The sequence below is a fragment of the Bubalus bubalis genome, chromosome X (assembly GCF_019923935.1).
Source record: "Bubalus bubalis isolate 160015118507 breed Murrah chromosome X, NDDB_SH_1, whole genome shotgun sequence".
Classification (NCBI taxonomy): domain Eukaryota; kingdom Metazoa; phylum Chordata; class Mammalia; order Artiodactyla; family Bovidae; genus Bubalus; species Bubalus bubalis.
Genome location: NC_059181.1, coordinates 120,607,878 through 120,626,400, shown reverse-complemented (window position 1 = coordinate 120,626,400; position 18,523 = coordinate 120,607,878). Strand labels below are relative to the sequence as shown.

At 41.7% G+C, this 18,523-nt stretch overlaps 1 protein-coding gene across 2 annotated transcripts in view; it reads left to right on the top strand.

The window, feature by feature from the left end:
- LOC102394334 (putative MAGE domain-containing protein MAGEA13P) overlaps positions 1-18,523 on the top strand; it is a 192,009-nt gene extending 173,486 nt beyond the window's left edge. For both annotated transcript variants that reach the window (XM_044937102.1, XM_006073703.3), the window contains exon 2: positions 17,181-18,523. In XM_044937102.1, the coding sequence (XP_044793037.1) occupies positions 17,245-18,228 (984 nt within the window). In that variant the 5' untranslated portion in view covers positions 17,181-17,244 and the 3' untranslated portion in view covers positions 18,229-18,523. The remainder of the gene's footprint in view (positions 1-17,180) is intronic.

Sequence of the window (18,523 nt, the reverse complement as noted above, 5' to 3'; positions counted from 1 at the left end):
GGCTGTCAAGAGTTCTCCCAATAGTAAGGGGAATAAATCCTTCACTGAAGGGGGATCTGGGTGGCATGTCATCTTGTCCACCATAACTATGCACTATACCAGGGCTTGGAAACATGAAATTAGGCACAACTCTTACCCTTGGAAAAGTCAAATTCTGAAGGATAGATTGTCTTGGAAGCACACAAACAAAAATGTTTTGTTTTGTGGTTATGGTATTTAAGACGTTGTTACAAGCATTTCATATGTATTATCTCTCTTAATGCCTGATGCTTCTGCTACTGCTGCTAAGTCGCTTCAGTCGTGTCCAACTCTGTGCGACCCCATAGACAGCAGCCCACCAGGCTCTCCCGTCCCTGGGATTCTCCAGGCAAGAACACTGGAGCGGGTTGCCATTTCCTTCTCCAAAGCATGAAAGTGGAAAGTGAAAGTGAAGCTCCTCAGTCGTGTCCGACTCTTCGCGACCCCATGGACTGCAGCCTACCAGGCTCCTCCATCCATGGGATTTTCTAGGCAAGAGTACTGGAGTGGGGTGCCATCGCCTTCTTCGCTTTTAATGCCTACCAGGACCCAATGTGGGTGGTACTATTAATATCCCCATTTAATAGAACAGGGAAAAGAATCAGTGGTAAAATGACTTGCCCAAGGTCTAATAATAAGTGGTGATGGACCCAGGATTCAAACTTTTTCAGTTTGACTCAAGTATGATAAGTGGGAAAACAGTAGGGACTGTAGAAACACACACACAAAAAACAGGATCAACTTTGTCTGCAGAACTCTGTTTCAAAGAGTAGAATCAGGGCTTCCTTGGTGGTCCAGTGACCAAGAATCTGCCTGCCAATGCAGGAGACACAAATTTGATCCCTGGTCCAGGAAGATCCTACATGCCGCAGAGCAACTAAGCCCATGTGCTATAACTACTGAGCCCAAGCTCTAGAGCCTGCAAGCTGCGACTGCCAAACCTATGCAGCCTAGAGCCCATGCTCTGCAACAAGAGAAGCCCCCACAATGAGAAGCCCACACACCGCAACTACAGAGTAGCTCCCAATTGCCACAACTAGAGAAAGTCTGTGCACAGCAACCCAGACCCAGCACAGGCAAAAATAAATAAATAAATGAAATTTTATATTTATGTAAAAAGAGCAGAATCATTTCTAAAGTGATACAGAATTGGGATTAATATATACACTACTATATATAAAATAGGTAAACAATAAGAACTTACTGTATAACACAGGGAACTATACTCAGTATCTTATAATAATCTATGAAGGAAAAGAATCTGAAAACATACATATATTATATATTATAAATTATTTATATATACATTATCTTATATATATTTATATTGAGTTGGCCAAAAAGTTCATTCACATTTTTCTGTAACATCTTGTTGGTCAACCCAGTATATATATATATATATATATATATATATATATATATATATACACATATAACAAATCACTCTGCTGTACACTTGAAATTAACACAACATTGTAAATTAATTATACTTCAGTTCAAAATTAAAAAATAGAATGAGATGCAGATGATGTTAGTTTTTCATCTGACAAGGCCACACTCCTCATCGTGGGCTTTTCCGGTGCACTTTATGACCTAGTTGTTCTAGCTCTTCACCCTTATCTCTTATTCATTGCTTATGGCCTCTCTCATCTCTCGCCCCCTCATTCACCCACACTGTCAGGTTGAAAAATGTGAAGTTTCAGTACCCAAATACAGTCATGCTCTCTTAAACTTAGGAGCCTTTGCACATACAGTTCCTTCTTCCAAGAATGATTTTACCAGGATGATCTGTGATCATCCAACCAACTCCTATATATTCTTGAAGACTTGGTTCAAGTGCTACCACCTCTCTGAAGCCTTCCTCAAGTTTTCCAGGTAGAGTAAAGCACTTCCTCCTATTCCTGCCCCACTGTAGATTGTACATAATTTTACAATAGCCCATCATGTTCTTTTATAATTATTCATATGCATTTCTACTTTTTTCACCTTAAAACAAGGATTATGTTTTAATTATCTTCAGATTTCTAGGTTCTAAGCCATTTCTGGAACAAAGTAGAACATTAATGGGCTTCCCAGGTGGCATTAGTAGTAAAGAACCCACCTACCAATGCAGGAGACAGAAGAGACACGGGTTCAATCCCTGGGTTGGGAAGATCCCCTGGAGAAGGGCATGGCAACCCACTCCAGTGTTCTTGCCTGGAGAATCCCATGGACAGGGGAGTCTGGTAGGATACAGTCCATAGGGTCACAGAGAGTCAGACACAACTGAAGCACTCTAGCAGAGCACAGCACAGAACATTAATATATTTTTGGAATGAATGGACGAATAAGTCTTTCTGGACTCATAACTCCACTTTATCCCCCACGCCCAATCGGCCACCAAGTCTTGTGGCATCTGCCTCTTAGAAAATAATTCTGAATCTCTAATATTCCCTTCATTTCTACAGGTAGTGCCTAGTTCAGTGCTTCATCATTTCAGACCTAGACTATGTCAGCAGCGTCCTAAGTAGTTTTCTTGCCTTTAATCATGCTCCCTCCTCTCTCTGCTCAGGCTATCTTCTGCATGACTAGCAGAGTGATTTGTCTGAAACATAAATGGGATTACACCAATCTCTTAGCTAAATCCTTTCCGTGGATCCCAATGACACATAAGATAAATTTTATATTTTATGTTGCTTATATGGTCTGCTAGTTATTTGTCCCCTGCTGATCTCTGAAGCCTCATCTCTCATTACTCCCCTATAGTCAGAGCCAGAATGATAACAAGTGGTACTCCCTGGATGGCTACTAATTTGGCACCCCATCAAGTTGATATTCTTTAAATACATATTTTCTCAGCCATATTTTAAAGAGAGGATGGAAAGATATGAATTTTCTAATAATAAAATTTTTATGCTTCTTTACATTTAAGCTAAAGGATTTATGACATTAATTTATTCCATACAATTTCCAAATTCTGACAACCTCTTGGGAGGCATAGTGAGCCATTTAACATGTAGCTACTGGATGAAATTTCTTATTCCAAATAAATAGTCTTATTCTTTGCTGCTGAATTTAGGTGACTGTCCTCTGACTGGTCTTGGGTTTAGTTGTGTCATCTGCCTGTAGTTGGAACCTGCAACTTGCATGTGTGTGCTGCAAAAACTGTTCAACCATGACAAGTCAGCACCACAAGGAATATTTTTATTTCTACTTGAAGTACTGAATATTTCAGTCAAAGGGGATCTGATTTCCATTTTGCAGTTATGTAAAGAACTGTAGATAGAAGCATGAATGAACTGGTGTCATTTGCTATTTAATATTTAACACTTTAGTGTTTTAGCACCCTGTGCAGCCTGTCTTCCCTCCTCCTAAATCTGATTCTGCCCCTCACCAGCCTGCTTAAGCATACCATATATGAGCAAGAACCTGTGACTGCCTAGAAAACTCCTATTCATCTTTTTATTCTCAGTCTGAGGGCCACCATCTCTACAAAACCTTCCCAATTCCCCAGAAGATTTAAGTTTCCATTGTCTGTTATATATATTGTTATTTGCTTTAGTCAATCACTTATCACACAGTATTCTTAGTACTGGTTTACATTTGTCTTTTCTCTTAGGGCAAAAATATCTTTATAGAATATGAGTACAAACAACACACTCATTCTTCTTAAGGTATATTTATTGTAAGTAGGTTTGATGAAAAAGGACATGGATATCTGAAATTGGGCTGATACAAGATGACTGTACCCACATCCCAAATAATCTCACATGGAAGAGAAGTATGATCAAGTTGTAGGGTAGGCTAGACAGGCTAAATTAATTTGATAATTGAATTCCTTTTTAAAAAAAACCCTATTGCCATCGCCCATGACACTAGTATCAGATTCGTTTGGGAAGTGCTACACTTCACTGTGATAGCAAATGTCACCTATGTATTTAGAAATCATAACTGTGTTTACAGAGGAAATGTATGAAAACAAAACTTGCATGACTTTTACCCACTCATTGTCACTCATCAGTTTTACAAATAAATGGATAGTATGGCTCAGAGTTCCTATGAGCCAGTTCACATTGTTAGTTGGTGACTTACTATTCCATTACAGAGGTATCAGATGGCCCTATTTCATACCAGGGGCACTAATTTACTTCTGACTGGCTCTGACTGGGAAAATGTTTCTCCCTACCTTAGAAATACTACTCAAATATAATTATACATGAACAAAAAGACCTGCCAGTGATCTCACACCAATTTTGGAAACATCAGTGCAAGTCTTCTTAAACTAATCAGACGTTGTATGTAAAAGTCCTGATTACAAACTCTTTGGGGAAAAACACACTATTTACTATTACATATGGCTAAGCCATCATTCCTTGATCATTGTTATACTTTAAATGACCATTTTGTATTTCATTGCTCATCTTATTGGAGAACCCAGCCCACGTTGTCTGCATGTGATTATAAAGGCAGAGAAGATGGAGACATTAACTCATTAGTGTAGACCTCTTTTTATATTTCCATATATGTATAATTTAAGATGGTTTGCATTTCTCTCACAACCTCAAAATAAATGTAACCCACACTAGCTGTTATTTTATTATAGGCAAGTGACATTACAGTTCCATCTGCTATTTAAAGTAAATGTATTAGAATAGAATTTTAATTCAGTCTGGCATAATAGTTAAAAGGATGGACTCTAGAACCTCACCATGTGGACCCTATCCCTTACTAGCCACGTGACATGGAACAAGTCACATATTCTCCCTGGGCCTTAGATTCCTCAACAACAGAATAAAGGTAATACTAGTCTCTGCCTCACAGAATTTTAGGTGGATTTAATGAACTAACACATATAAAGAACTTAGAATAGTAACTTAAACATACTAATGTTATATAACTGGTAGCAGATATATTAACTGCAAGCCTTCACCATACCTTTTTTTTTTTGGCCACACCACACCGCATGCAGGAATTCCCTGATCAGGGTTCCAACTCCTGCCCGCTGCAGTGTCTTAACCACTGAACCACTAGGAAGTCTGCCCTCAGCATACTTTTAACATGGCTATGTTCCTTGTGAATCTATACGCGTCTAACTATTAAGAAATGGACTGGCATCCTACCTATTCAACACTGCACTAGAGTTCCTAACACTGTAAAACAACAACAAAGAAACAAGTTATTAGATTTGGAAAGGAAGAAAATAGGACTAGTATTAATCAAGACAAGTTTACCTACATAGAAAACCAAGAGAACAGAGTCAAAAAATTTTGGAACTAATAAGGGGGTTCAGATACACTGCTGAAAGTGGTGTTGATGTAAAAAAAAAATTTATTGATATTTCTACACACTAGCAACAGTTATAAATGCAATCAAATGTTTGAGTATCATTTATACTGGCAACAAAAATCTTAGATACCTAGAAATAGTTCAATGAGAGTTGTGCAAGACCATTACATATAAAATTATAAAAATTTTAATTGAAAGTTACCTTAAAAATCTAAAAAAATGGAGAACATGAATAAGTGGTCATGGGAAGACTGAAAAGAGTAAGGATATTGGAGTTCCCTGGTGGTGCAGTGGATAAGAACCCAGCTGCCAATGCAGGGGACACAGGTTTGATCCCCGGTCCGGGAAGATTCCACATACCATGGGGTAACTAAGACGCTGCACCTCAACTACTGAAGCCAGCACACCCTAGAGCCTGTGTTCCACAAGAGAAGCGCTGCAATGAGAAGCACCACAACTAGAGAGCAGTCCCCACTCACCACAACTAGAGAAAGGCCATGCACAGCAACAGGGACCCAGGAAAGCCACAAATAAACAGAGTAAGGATACCAATTCTTGCCAAATTAACCTACAAATTCAATGTAATTCCAATTATGAGAGTAAGTTGTGGGTCAAACTCCCAGGGCTCAAATTCCAGTGCAGCCACTTACTATATGACCTTGGGCAGGTTACTTCACCATTCTGTACTTCAGTTATGTTGTCAAATGAATAGAGATAATGTATGGCCTTCCCTTTTGGGTTTTCTTGAAGAATAAAATAATAAATATATAAAGCACTTAAAGTATTCCTGGCACATTGTCAGGTGCTCTAAAGATGTTACCTATCATTGTTGATGTTATATTAAGAACTACAGGTCCACAAAGACAAGAAACAAACACTTTAAGGAATAAGAAATAAAACTGTCCAATGTACATTTAAAACAATCTTTACTAATAATTGTAAAAGGCAATTAAAACTCTAAGTTATTTCTCCAGTCATATTGGCAAAAATTAAAATGTGTTGGCAAGAATGTAAGGGAAACAAGTGTTTTTGAACACTGTGAGAATAGAAATTGACACTATTTTATAGGAAAAAATGACAGTAACTAACAAACTGTAAAGTGTATATACATTATAAAGTTTATTGTGTACATACTTTTTTGGTTTTTTAATTAATTAATTAATTTATAAGTTAGTCTTTGTGGCTGCAAGCAGGCTTTCTCTAGTTGCAGAGAATGGGGGCTACTCTTCATCGTGGTGCACAGGCTTCTTATTGCAGTGGCTTCTCTTGTTGCAGAGCACAGGCTCCACAGCGAGCAGGCTCAGTAGTTGTGGCACAGGGGCTTAGTTGTCCTGCAGCAGGTGGAATCTTCCAGGACCAGGGCTCAAACCCATGTCCCCTGCACTGGCAGGCGGATTCTTAACCACTGGGCCACCAGGGAAGTCAGTGCATAAGTTTTTGATTGAGCGATTTCATTTATGGCAACGTATCCTACAAAAACCATTATGTAAAGTACACTAGGATGGAAGGGTGTTTATTGTCATATTATCTGTAATATAAGAAACTGAAAAAATCCTAAAGATCCATATTATTCAGTCAATGAAAATAAAGTGATGGTGCAAATTAAAACATGGAAGAATGTTCAAGCTAAATTCTCTGGACGAATATACAGAAATCGTTCACAGTGGTAAACTTGGAGGGTGTGAATAGAAAAGTTATGTAGGTTTACATACAGGTTATGTATGTTTATGTATGTTTAGAGTTTTATTTTGTATTTGAAGCATGTCTGAATTTCATAAAAACATCACAAGGTGAGAGCATCATTTTTATAGTAAATTCTTCTAAGCTTTATTTAATTAATGTGGTTCCCACTGTTAAGCATGTTTCTCAGCTTGATATAACTATGTTAGGCTATCTTATTTGAAGAAGTACTAAAGACTTTGCTAATTCAGTAAGATAGAATGCTTAGATTTTAAACTTATGAAAACTTTGGAATGGTGATTCATGAATGTTTCAGTTCTGCCTTTTCAGGTGCATGCTAAAACTGATTATATATTTCACCAGAGCCAAATGGCAAAGGTTTCAGTTCTCTGAATGCTTGAACACTTTTTGTTACTTCCCTATATATCGATCCCAAGACAATGAAGAACATCTTAGGCTTTCTTTAGTCAGCAAGGAATTTCCCTAGCAGTAGTAACTCTGGGGTGGCTTCAACATTAAAAAGCACCACTCTTGATACCTCAGTGTGGGGGTTTAAGGGGACCCTGTAAGACAAAACACTCTAATTGTAGAATGGGAACACTTATTTTTAGCACTTCTAAAGAGCCTTCCCAAAATGAACTTTCACTTTTCCTCATTCCCACAATCAGTTCTGACAGTTGACATGCCTGAAAAAGTGTCTTCTTTGAGCCTTTCATCACAGCCACTCTACTCAGTGGCTCATTCTGTTCTTTCTCTCCCACCCTTCACCATGCATGACCTATTATTTTGGATGTCTTATCTAAAATCCCTCCAATGTAATGTGACTATATTTAATATATAAGTCTCAGCAGATATGTGAATTGGCTCGCTTTCTCCCTACAAATTTCCCTTATATGCAACTTTTCCATTCTTCCTCATTTTCACAATGTCACGTAGTTTTTCTCAGTTCTCTGTTTCTAGCCTGAAATCACTGCCTTCATTCTCTCAAGGCTTTTGTGAATTAAATTTGCCTTACTAAGTATCCTACTCTTGTTTTAAATCTAGGGGGTTATGTTCAACTCAAAAAGTGTTACCTAGGCTTAGGTTTTTTCACTGCAGGTGGTGAGGTGGCAAATATTCACATGCTGAAATTTGTTCTTGGGTGTTTGCATTCAGGAACTACTATCTAAAACTGATGTGCTCACCCAGAGCAGGGAAGCACTGTTCACCTTCATACTGAAGGTTCAATCCAGTGCAACACGAGGGGGAAAAGGCCTTCAGATCAGAAAGAGAGATGTAAAAATTATTCAGACTCCAAGATAGTGTATATAAAATACTTTATCAATCTTTTTTTTTAAAGGCTTCAAAATCCAGTATTTGAATTCAGTATGTTGCAGTATACAAAGTCTATATACAAAAATAAATTTTATTTTTACATACTGGCAATGAATAATTACCAACTTACATGAAAAATAGTGATTTTAAAGTAGTTATCAGGAAATATGAAATACATATTTATAAATCTGACAAAAGGTATATAAAAACTATATACCAAAAACTAAATATCACTGTGGATATAAACTAATGAAGATCTAAATAACTGATAATGAGGGGTAAAACAACTTATCTATAGAGAAAGAGGTTTTAGTAGATTGAACTGTGGTCCCACAAAAGATGTGTCACTCCTAACCCCCAGTAGCTGTCAGTGTGACTTTATTTGGATAAAACGTTCTTTGCAAATGTAATTAAGTGAAGAATCTCAAGATGAGATCATCCTGGGTTATCTGGATGGGCCCTAAACCAAATGACAAATGTCTTTGTAAAAATAAGAAAAGATACAGAATACACAAAGGAGATAACTAAAAGAAAAGGTCAGGAAAAAATAGAGGCAGAGATTGGAGTCATGACCCAATTCAAAGGTTAGAGCCACCAGATGACAAAAAAAAGCAAGGAAGCATTCTGCCCCAGAGCCTTGGGGAAAAGAGCAGTCCTGCCAATACCTTGGTTTCAGACTTCTGGCCTCCAGGACAGTGAAAAAATAATTTTGTTCTAAGGCACTCAGTTTGTGGTAATTTGGCAACTCTAGGAAACTAATACACAGATACAAGAATTATAGTGGACATCTCATCAGAACCTATGCAGAAAAGAATGTGAAATGAAATATTTAATGTATTGAAAAAAAATAAATTCACCAAGCTAGAATTCTATATCCAGCAAAATTGTTCTTCAACAGTGAAGAGAAGATAAACTTTCTCACACAAACAAGAAACTGAGGGAATTCATTGCCCATACATGCATTTTGCAAAAAAAATAATGTTAAAAGTTCCCTTGAACAGAAGGGAAAATAATACAGATCAAAACCTTAGATCTACATAAAGAAAGGAAGAGCATGAGAAAAGGGAAAAGAAATAAAATGATTTATTTTTCCTATTCTTAAATGCTCTGATAACTGCCTACTAACAATGTACTGGGTGATTATAACATATACATAAAATATGAATATAATAGCAATGTCATAAGGAATGGGTGGAAGGAATTGGGAATGCTCTTTAATAAAATGCATACATTATATGTGAAGCAGCTTTGTGTTATTTGAAGGTAAATGTAAATGAATGAAAAATATTTAATATTATAAACTATGGAAACTGTTAATTAAAAAAACATATTTGATACATTTCATGGAGAAAAAGAAATAATATGTGATCTCACTTACATGTAGAATCTGAAAAAAAAAATGAACTCAAAGAAACAGAATACAGATTGATGGTTGCTGGGGTAGGGTGGGGAAGGGGGATGTGGAAATGGGTGAAGGTGGTCAAAGAATACAAACTTTCAATTATAAGAGGAACAAGTTTTGGTAATATAATATACAGTATGGTAACTAGGTTCAGTTCAGTTCAGTTCAGTTCACCGACTCGATGGACATGAGTTTGAGTGAACTCCGGGAGTTGGTGATGGACAGGGAGGCCTGGCGTGCTGTGATTCATGGGGTCACAAAACGTCAGACACGACTGAGCGACTGAACTCGAACTTGAACTTACCTGCTGAATATTTCTCTTCCTTTTCATCTTGTTTAGGTTGCTGTGTTTTTGGTGGCCTTTCTTTATGCTGGAAGTTTGTGGTTCCTCTTTATTATGGAGGTTCCTCCCTGTGGGTGGGGTTGAACGAGTGGCTTGTCAAGGTTTCCTGGTTAGGGAAGCTTGTGTCAGTGTTCTGGTGTGAGGAGCTGGATCTCTTCTCCCTGGAGTTCAATGAAGTGTTTAGTAGTGAGTTTTGAGGTATCTATGGGTTTGGTGTGACTTATGGCCGCCTGTATTTTAATGCTCAAGGTTATGTTCCTGTGTTGTTGGAGAATTAGCTTGGTATATCTTGCTCTGAAACTTGTTGGCTCTTGGGTGGAGCTTGGTTTTTGTGTAGGTATGGAGGCTTTTGGATGAGCTCTTGTCGATTAATGTTCCCTGGAGTCAGCAGTTTTCTGGTGTTCTCAAGTTTTGGATTTAAGCCTCCTGCCTCTGGCTTTCAGTCTTATTCTTACAGTAGTCTCTAGACTTCTCCATCTATACAGCACTGATGATAAAACATCTAGGTTAATGGTGAAAAGATTCCCCACAGTGAGGGACACCCAGAGAGAGGTTCACAGAGTTACGTGGAGAAGAGAAGAGGGAGGAGGGAGATAGAGGTGACCAGGAGGAGAAGAGGGGGGGTCAAAAGGAGAGAGACAGATCTAGCCAGTAATCAGTTCCCTAAATGTTCTTCACAGCCTGGAACACCCAAAGAGATTCATAGAGTTTGGTAGAGAAGAGAAGGGGGAGGGAGGAGATAGAAGTGACTTGGGGGAGAAAAAAGAGAGTCAAGAGAAGAGAGAACAATCAAGCCAGTAATCACGCTCCTAAGTAAAAATGGGTACCAAAGATTGGATTCTTAAAGGTACAGAATTGATAACAAATACCAAAAAGCAAAGATTAAAAATCTAGAGTAGAGGTTAGACTCTCAAAAATACAATATTAGAAAAATCATAAAAATTATTTAAAAAAATGTATCAAATTTGCTTTAAAAATGGGGTCTTTTTTGCAAGGTAATAGTTATAAAAACAAAAATTAAAGGAATAATAAAGAACTTTAAAATTAAAAAAATTAAAAATTAAGAAATGATAATAGTAAAATATATCTAGGAATTTCTCTGGAGCTGTTGAGGACAGTGTGGGGTCACTTTAGTTTCAGATAGTTCCTTGTTCCAGCTTATACTTCTCAAGGTCTATAGGCCCCTTCCAATGTAGTCAATGCCAACTACAGGGTTTTAATCTGTTGCACCTATCACTTCCAAAGCAGTTCCCTGTTCTTTGTTTATTTTAGCTTCCTCTGTTTGCAAGTCTCTTCAGTGTCTAATATCCACCCTGACACAAGGGGGTGAGGGTGGTCACTTATTTAGTCTCACTTGTTCAGGTGTGCTGTGGGGAGGGAGGAACACTGTGTGTGGGGAGAGCTCATAGTGTATGGACCACACTCGGTTTGCCCCAGCTCATGGCATGTGTGCTTTCCCGGTCTACACTGCTCAGGCTCCAGGTTGCTCTGCAGGGGAACCATCTAAAGTGGGCCCTGGGTTGCATGCACTTCCCAGGTCTAAGCCGCTCAGGTTCAGGTTTTCAGGTACTCCACAAAGGCACAGACTTGGTTAGGCCTGCGTTTTGTGCCCTTCCCAGGTCTGAGCAGCTCAGGCGTCCAGGTGCTTGGTGAGCGCACTCTCCCAGGTGGGCTGTGCGTCTTATCACCTCCCCGGTCCCAACCCCTCGGTTTCCTGGGTGCACAGTGAGAACACCGTCTCAGGTGTGCCATGGGAAACTGATCTCTGACTGTGAACCTCCTGGCAGATGTCAACCATCCAGGATCCCAGGAAAACTTGGTTAGCAACTGGGAGCCTGCTCACAGTTTAGTGGAGGATGCCATCTCTGGGGCCGAGATTGCCCCTCACTTTCTGGGTCTGGCTGTTGCCCACCTGCCTCCCTGCCTCCAGCAGGGGAGGGACTGGTCTGCAGTTGGCTAGCTCTCCTCTGGTGTTCACTCAATCCTTTGTTCTGTGAACGGGCCAAGCTGTGCCTTAGAGCTTTTTGCAGGAAAGTTCTCTCTCTCTTTCTATCTCTCTCTCTGGCAATCCCACAGTTTGGGTTGCTATCTCATGTTAGCTCCCTCAGATTGTCCTCAGGGCAATCAGGCCCGGTCCTTACCCTAAGCATGCAGCCACGCCTCGCTGTTCAGCCCCCGCTCGCTGCTGGTGGATGCCAGCATCTGGGCTACTTTTTCTCTGGGAGGTGCTGTTAGATGCCTAATCTGTAGGGTGTTTTTTTGTTTTTTTTCCTCCCGATCATGTTGCCCTCTGGGATTCCAAAACTCCCCCACAGACCCTCCGGTGAGAGAGTTTCCTGGTGCTTGGAAACTTCTCCTTCATGACTTCCTTCCTGGAATGGGTCTCCACCCCTAACTCTTTTGTCTCTCTTTTTATCTTTTATATTTTATCCTACCTCCTTTCAATGAGAATGGGCTGCCTTTCTGGGTGCCTGGTGTCCTCTGCCAGTTCAGAAGTTGTTTTGTGGAATTTGCTCAGTGTTCAAATGATCTTTCGATGAATTTGTGGGGGAGAAAATGGTCTCCTGGTCCTGTTCCTCTGCCATCTTAGGACTGTCCTGAATGTTGAATTTTAAGCCAGCTTTTTCACTCTCCTATTTCACCTTCATTAAGAGGCTCTTTAGTTCTTCTTCACTTTCTGCCATAAGGATGGTGTCATCTGCATATCTGAGGTTATTGATATTTCTCCCAGCAGTCTTGATTCCAGCTTGTGCTTCATCCAGCCTGGCTTTTCACATGATGTACTCTGTATATAAGCTAAATAAGCAGGGTGACAATATACAGCCTTGATGTATTCCTTTCCCAATTTGAAACCAGTCCGTTGCTCCATGCCCAGTTCTGTCTGCTTCTTCTTGACCTGCAAACAGGTTTCACAGGAGGCAAGTAAGGTGGTCTGGTATTCCCATCTCTTGAAGAATTTTCCAGTTTGTTGTGATCCACACAGTCAAAGGCTTTACTGTAGTCAATGAAGCAGAAGTAAGATATAGATCAATTAAAAGAGGGGATGAAGTGGAATCATATTAAATAATCAAATAAAAGCAGAGAAGGCATAAAAAGTGGAGGAAAATGTAGAATAAATGAAACAAATAGAAAACAGTTACAAATATATTAATAGTAAACATTAATCCAACTATATCAACAATCACTTTAAATGTGAATGATCTATATATACAAGTTAAAAGACACAGATAGACAAAGTGATATAAAACAATATCCAATCACATTTTGTCTACAAGAAATTCATTTTAAAGATGAAGATTCAGGTAGGCTAAAAGTAAAGATATGGAAAAATTTTTTTTTGTTTGGTTTTTGTTTTTGACTCTAGGACAAGGAAATCATTAGGGATACAGAGAGGCATAACATAGTGAAAAATAAGTCAATTCTGTAAGAAAATATAGAAATGTTAAATGCATATGCAACTAAAAACAAAGTATCAGAATATGTGAAGCAAAATCTGATAGAGATGAATGGAGAAATAGGCAAATCTACTGTTTTATTTGGAGACTTCACTACCACTCTGGAAGTAATTGATAGATCAAAAAGGCAGAAAATCAGTAGAAAAACAGGTGACTTGAAGAGCACTATCAATCAACTCGATCTACTTGACATTTATAAAATACTCCATCCAACAACAACAGAATACATATTACTCTCAAGTGACATAAAACATTTATCAAGATAGAACAAATTCAGAACCATTAAACATAGCTAAAAGAATAGAAATTATACTAAGTTTGTTCACAAACCGCAATGGAATTAAACTGAAAATCAGTAACAAGAAGGTAGTTAGAGTATCTCTGAAATATTTAGAAATGAAATAACATACTTCTAAATAATTTGTAAGTTAAAGAAAAAAGCCCAAAGAGATTTAAAATATATATTTTAACCTAAATAAAAATGGAAGTATAACTTAACAAAACTGTAAAGAAAGCAGAGAGAAAAATAGAGTAAAAAAAATCAATGAAATTGAAAACAGGAAAACAATAGAGAACATCAAGGAAACACAAAATTGGTTTTTTGGAAAGATCAATAAAATTAATAAACTTCTAGTTGGGCTAGCCAAGAGAAAAGAAGACAGAATTACAAATATCAGAAATGAAATAGGAAGCATCACTTCTGATTCCATGGACATTAAAAGGGAAATAATGAAATACATTCACATGTATTCTACACCTGGCAAAGCTCTCCTTCAGAAATGAAGAAGCAATATAGACTTTTTCAGACCAAAAAAGGTGAGGGAGCTCATCACCACTAGACCTGCCTTACAAGAAATAGTAAAGGCAGTTCTTCAAGTTGAAATGATATAATCATATACACAGAAAACTGTAAAACCTCAGCAGCAACAACAAAACTGTTAGAAATAATGAACAAATTCAGTAAAGTTGTTCCAGGATGACAGGCTTGGGTGGGCTGTCTTCCACAGTTGATTTGATATGGACAGACTCTGGCCCACAGAGGGAGAAGGCTAACTTAGTGATAGGAGTCAAGGTGATGATCCTAAGAGAGGACTAAAAACTCCCACCACAGAAAAAAAAACTGGTCCCCAGGCCCATCCTACCCCAGCTGTTAGCCTTGGGAGACCTTGGGAGATAGTCAGATGTGGCAGACTCTTGATTTCCACCAGCAAAAGAGATACATTTACATGGAGGTGAGGGCTTTGATCTGAGGGGAGCACTCAGGTCAACCAAGGAAGGACTCCCAGACCCTGCCAGTACCCTTATGGAGGGCTGAATTATCTGCCCATCCCAAACAGAGGGTTCCCACAGAAACATACCCAAGACCCCAAGCAGGAATGTCAGGAACAGGTGCCACCACCCTACCCATTTCATTTCTGCAATGGGCATCTTGGGCGAGAAGGGCCTTCTGAAGGCAGGGGATGCAGGCCTAGGAGAAGATGAGGGTGACCCCAACCCAGAACACACAGGGAGCCATGCAGAGCCCCCTGACCCTGCAATCAGCTCTGATGAACCCCCACACAAGTCTGTCAGGTGGAGGCTCCCCTTTCCTCCCTTCTTGGGGAGGGAAGGCTCCTTATCTGAAGGGTGAGGCATCAGGTGGACCCAGGCAGGGCGCTCACAGAGTGCCACAGTCAAGGTGAAACCTGCGGGGTTTTCCCAGCAAGGTGCCTCTGAGGGGCAGCAGAGGAAGAAGTCCAGGCCCTGCCAGAGGTTGGTTGGATTCAAAGTGAGTATTCAGAGTGAGGAGAGCAGGCCCGCTCAGCCCCTGGCTCTGGCATGCTCTGCCCCTGCCTTCGTCCCTGGGAGACCTCAGGCAAGGGTTCTGGATGTGTCTCAACTTCCACCCCAGGGAACTGAGGCACAGTGGCATTGTCGGTGGGAGATGTGGAGGTAAGGATGCGGAGGATCCTGCCCTGTGAGGCTGAGAGGAACTCCATGGGGACCCAGGGGCCCATGATGCCCTAGCTCCCGGGCCTAGGGAGTGCTGCATCCCTTTGTCTTCTGACTTCTGTCTCTGGCACCTCAGGGCGATGGTGGTTGCAGGATGAGGGAACGGTGGGCTCCAGGTGGGCTGAGAGGTCAAGGAGACCCAGAGAGACCTACTCTTCTCTACCGTCAGAGGCTCAGGGAGGCGCCTCCATCCTCCCGACACCTCCCTACTCCCCAGCGGCTCAGACATGGTGGCCTTCGCCCCACAGAAGCCCTCTCTAGTCCGAGGAAAGGAGTGTTTCTACCCGACAGGAACCCCGACACAGACAGGGTTGTGCAGACACTGCCCTGTCCCTGCTGCCAGCCCCAGAGACCCCACAGGCCTGTCTGGCAGATTCTTGGCCTCTGGCCTTTTCAGTAGTCCCTGTGAGGTGGCTGCCGTGGTCTGAGAGGTTCACCCTCTGGTCAGCAGAGGGAGGAGCCCCAGCCCTAGCAGGAGTGGAGACAAGGACTCCGAAGGTAGGAGAGGGAAGCCCTTCCGCTGTGGAGAGATGGATCTCTGGCCTCGTCCCACTCCTGCCATCAGCCGCAGTAGACTCCCAAATAGGGTTGCTTCAGTGCCCTGTGCTGCCCACCCCGCTACCCCAGCTCCGCTCCCTTGTCTGGTCTCTGGGAGGCAGAGCCTTGGCCTCAAGGGTGCAGCTGCAGGTGAGAAGGGGAAGAATGCACCCCCCCCATCTGCTGGTTTTGCAAAGCTCAGTGCAGCAGAGGGATGAGTCTCAGGCTCTGCCAGGGGTTTACTGGAGGAGTGGACCCACTACTGAAGAACAGGTGGGGCCCATGCCTCCCTGCCCCTGGTCTCAGCCATCAGGGACCCAGGGTATGTGGTTGAGTGTGGTGCCCCTTCACTTTCTCCTCTGCTATCTTAGGGAAGTGAGACCTTAGTTTCAGGAGGGTTACCTCATGTCAGCAGAGGGAGGAGTTACAAGTCTCAACATAAGGACTCCCATGAACCCCCTATTACAGGAGAGTTGGCTCCCCAGAGTTAATCCAGCTCTTATGTCACCCCAGGGAGGCCCTGGGCAGGTGTGGCCAAATGTGGCACCTCCCTCACTTCCTCCTCTTGGTCTGAGGAATGTGAACTCTTGTTCTGAGAGTTTTGTCTCAGAGCAGCAGAGGGGTGGGTGCAGGCCTGCCTGGACAGGAGAAAGATGAGGCCTCTCAGTGGGCATTGATGGGACCATCCACCTTGGAACAGTGAGGACATCACAAAGTCTGGCCTTCCCCATCCTGTCAGCGCTCTGAGTTGGGGGCAGGACTGTAATGGCAGCTGCAGCCTGAGGCGTCCCTTAGCTCCTCTTATAGGGATTCACATCATCCTGGGGGTGAGGGCCATGGTCTGAAATGTGTGTCCTCAGGTAAGCTGAGCAGAAGAAGCCCAGACAGGGCCAGGGGTCAGTCAAGGTGATGTCCCTGAATGTCTGCCACACCAGAACAGAGGGGACACCACCGTGCCCAACCTTGCACACTCTGCTGTCTTGCCTGGAATCTGCAGGCTAAGCCGGCTGGTTACACCCTGAGGAGGTTTCTTGGGATTCTTAGGGCACAGATCAGTCAGGAAGACAGGAGACCAAACCCCTACCCCAAGCACTATCTAAGGAAAGATCTGTTAAGATAGCCTTGGTCAGAGCTGACAGGGTTGAGTTTCTCACACTCTTCCTCTCTTCCTCAGATCAATTAGCTCTAATCACCACCTCCTGCCTACGCCTCTGCCTGCCACCCTCAACAGCATCACCATGCCTCACAGTCAGAAGAGTCAGAGCCACAAGCTTGAAGTAGGCCTTCAGGCTGAAAAAGAGGCTCAGGGCCTGGTGGGTTCACAGGTTCCTGTAGCTGAGGAGAAGAAGGCCACCGCCTCCTTGCTCTCTTCTTTGATCCAAGGCACCCCAGAGGTTGTGCCTACTGCTGGGGCACAGAGTGTTCCCCAGAGTTCTCAGGGTGCCGGCTCCTTCTCTACTACCATCGAAGCCATTCCACTGAGCAAATCAAATGAGGGCAGCAGCCAAGAAGAGAGTCCAAGCAGCTTCCAGGCTCTCATGTTCTTGCTCGATGATGTGCTAAACAAGAAGTTGGCTCAATTGGTACAGTTGATGAGGGTCAAATATGTAACAAAGGAGCCCATCACAAAGGCAGAAATACTGGAGAATGTCATGAAAGAGCATGAGGATCACTTCCCTGGGATCTTCAGCAAAGCCTGTGAATGCATGGAGATTGTCTTCGGCATTGAAGCAAAGGAAGTGGACCCAACCAGCCACTCCTATGTGCTCCAGAAGACACTAGGTCTCACCTACGATGGGATGCTGAATGACGGCCAGAGCATGCCCAAGACCGGCCTCCTGATATATATCCTGGGTGTGATCTTCATGGAGGGCAACCGTGCTACTGAGGAAAGAATCTGGAAAGTGCTAAATATGATTGGGGTGTGTGCTGGGCAGAAGGATTTCATCTACGGGGAGCCCAAGAAGCTCATCATCAAAGATTTGGTGGAGGAAAAGTATCTGGAGTACCAGCAGGTGCCCAATAGTGATCCTCCATGCTATGAATTCCGGTGGGGTCCAAGGGCCCATGCTGAAACCAGCAAGATGAAAATCCTGAAGTTTTTTTCCAAGGTCAATGGGGTTGACCCCACTTCCTTCCCATACTGGTATGAGGAAGCTTTGAGAGATGAGAAAGAGAGAGCTGCCGCTGGGGATGCTACTTCTGCCATGGCCAGCATCTAGGTTCATAAATGACATTGGTCACATACTTATTGCCCTCTGTCTGATTTTAGAATAAGTATTTTTCTATTCTGTTAAACCTGGCATTGGAATAGGAATTTCCTTAGAAACCTGCAAGAGCCCAACAGTAAAATAGATGGGATCAAGAAACAAGAAAAAAATGTAAAAGGCGGTTATCCTAAGAATCCTATATCTCTTTTTGTCTGCTGTTTTGTAAAGTTAAAGATATACACTTAGATTTGCTTGGCTAATTAAACAATGTATGAGAAGTTAAATTCTAATAAATAAGAGTCCTGGC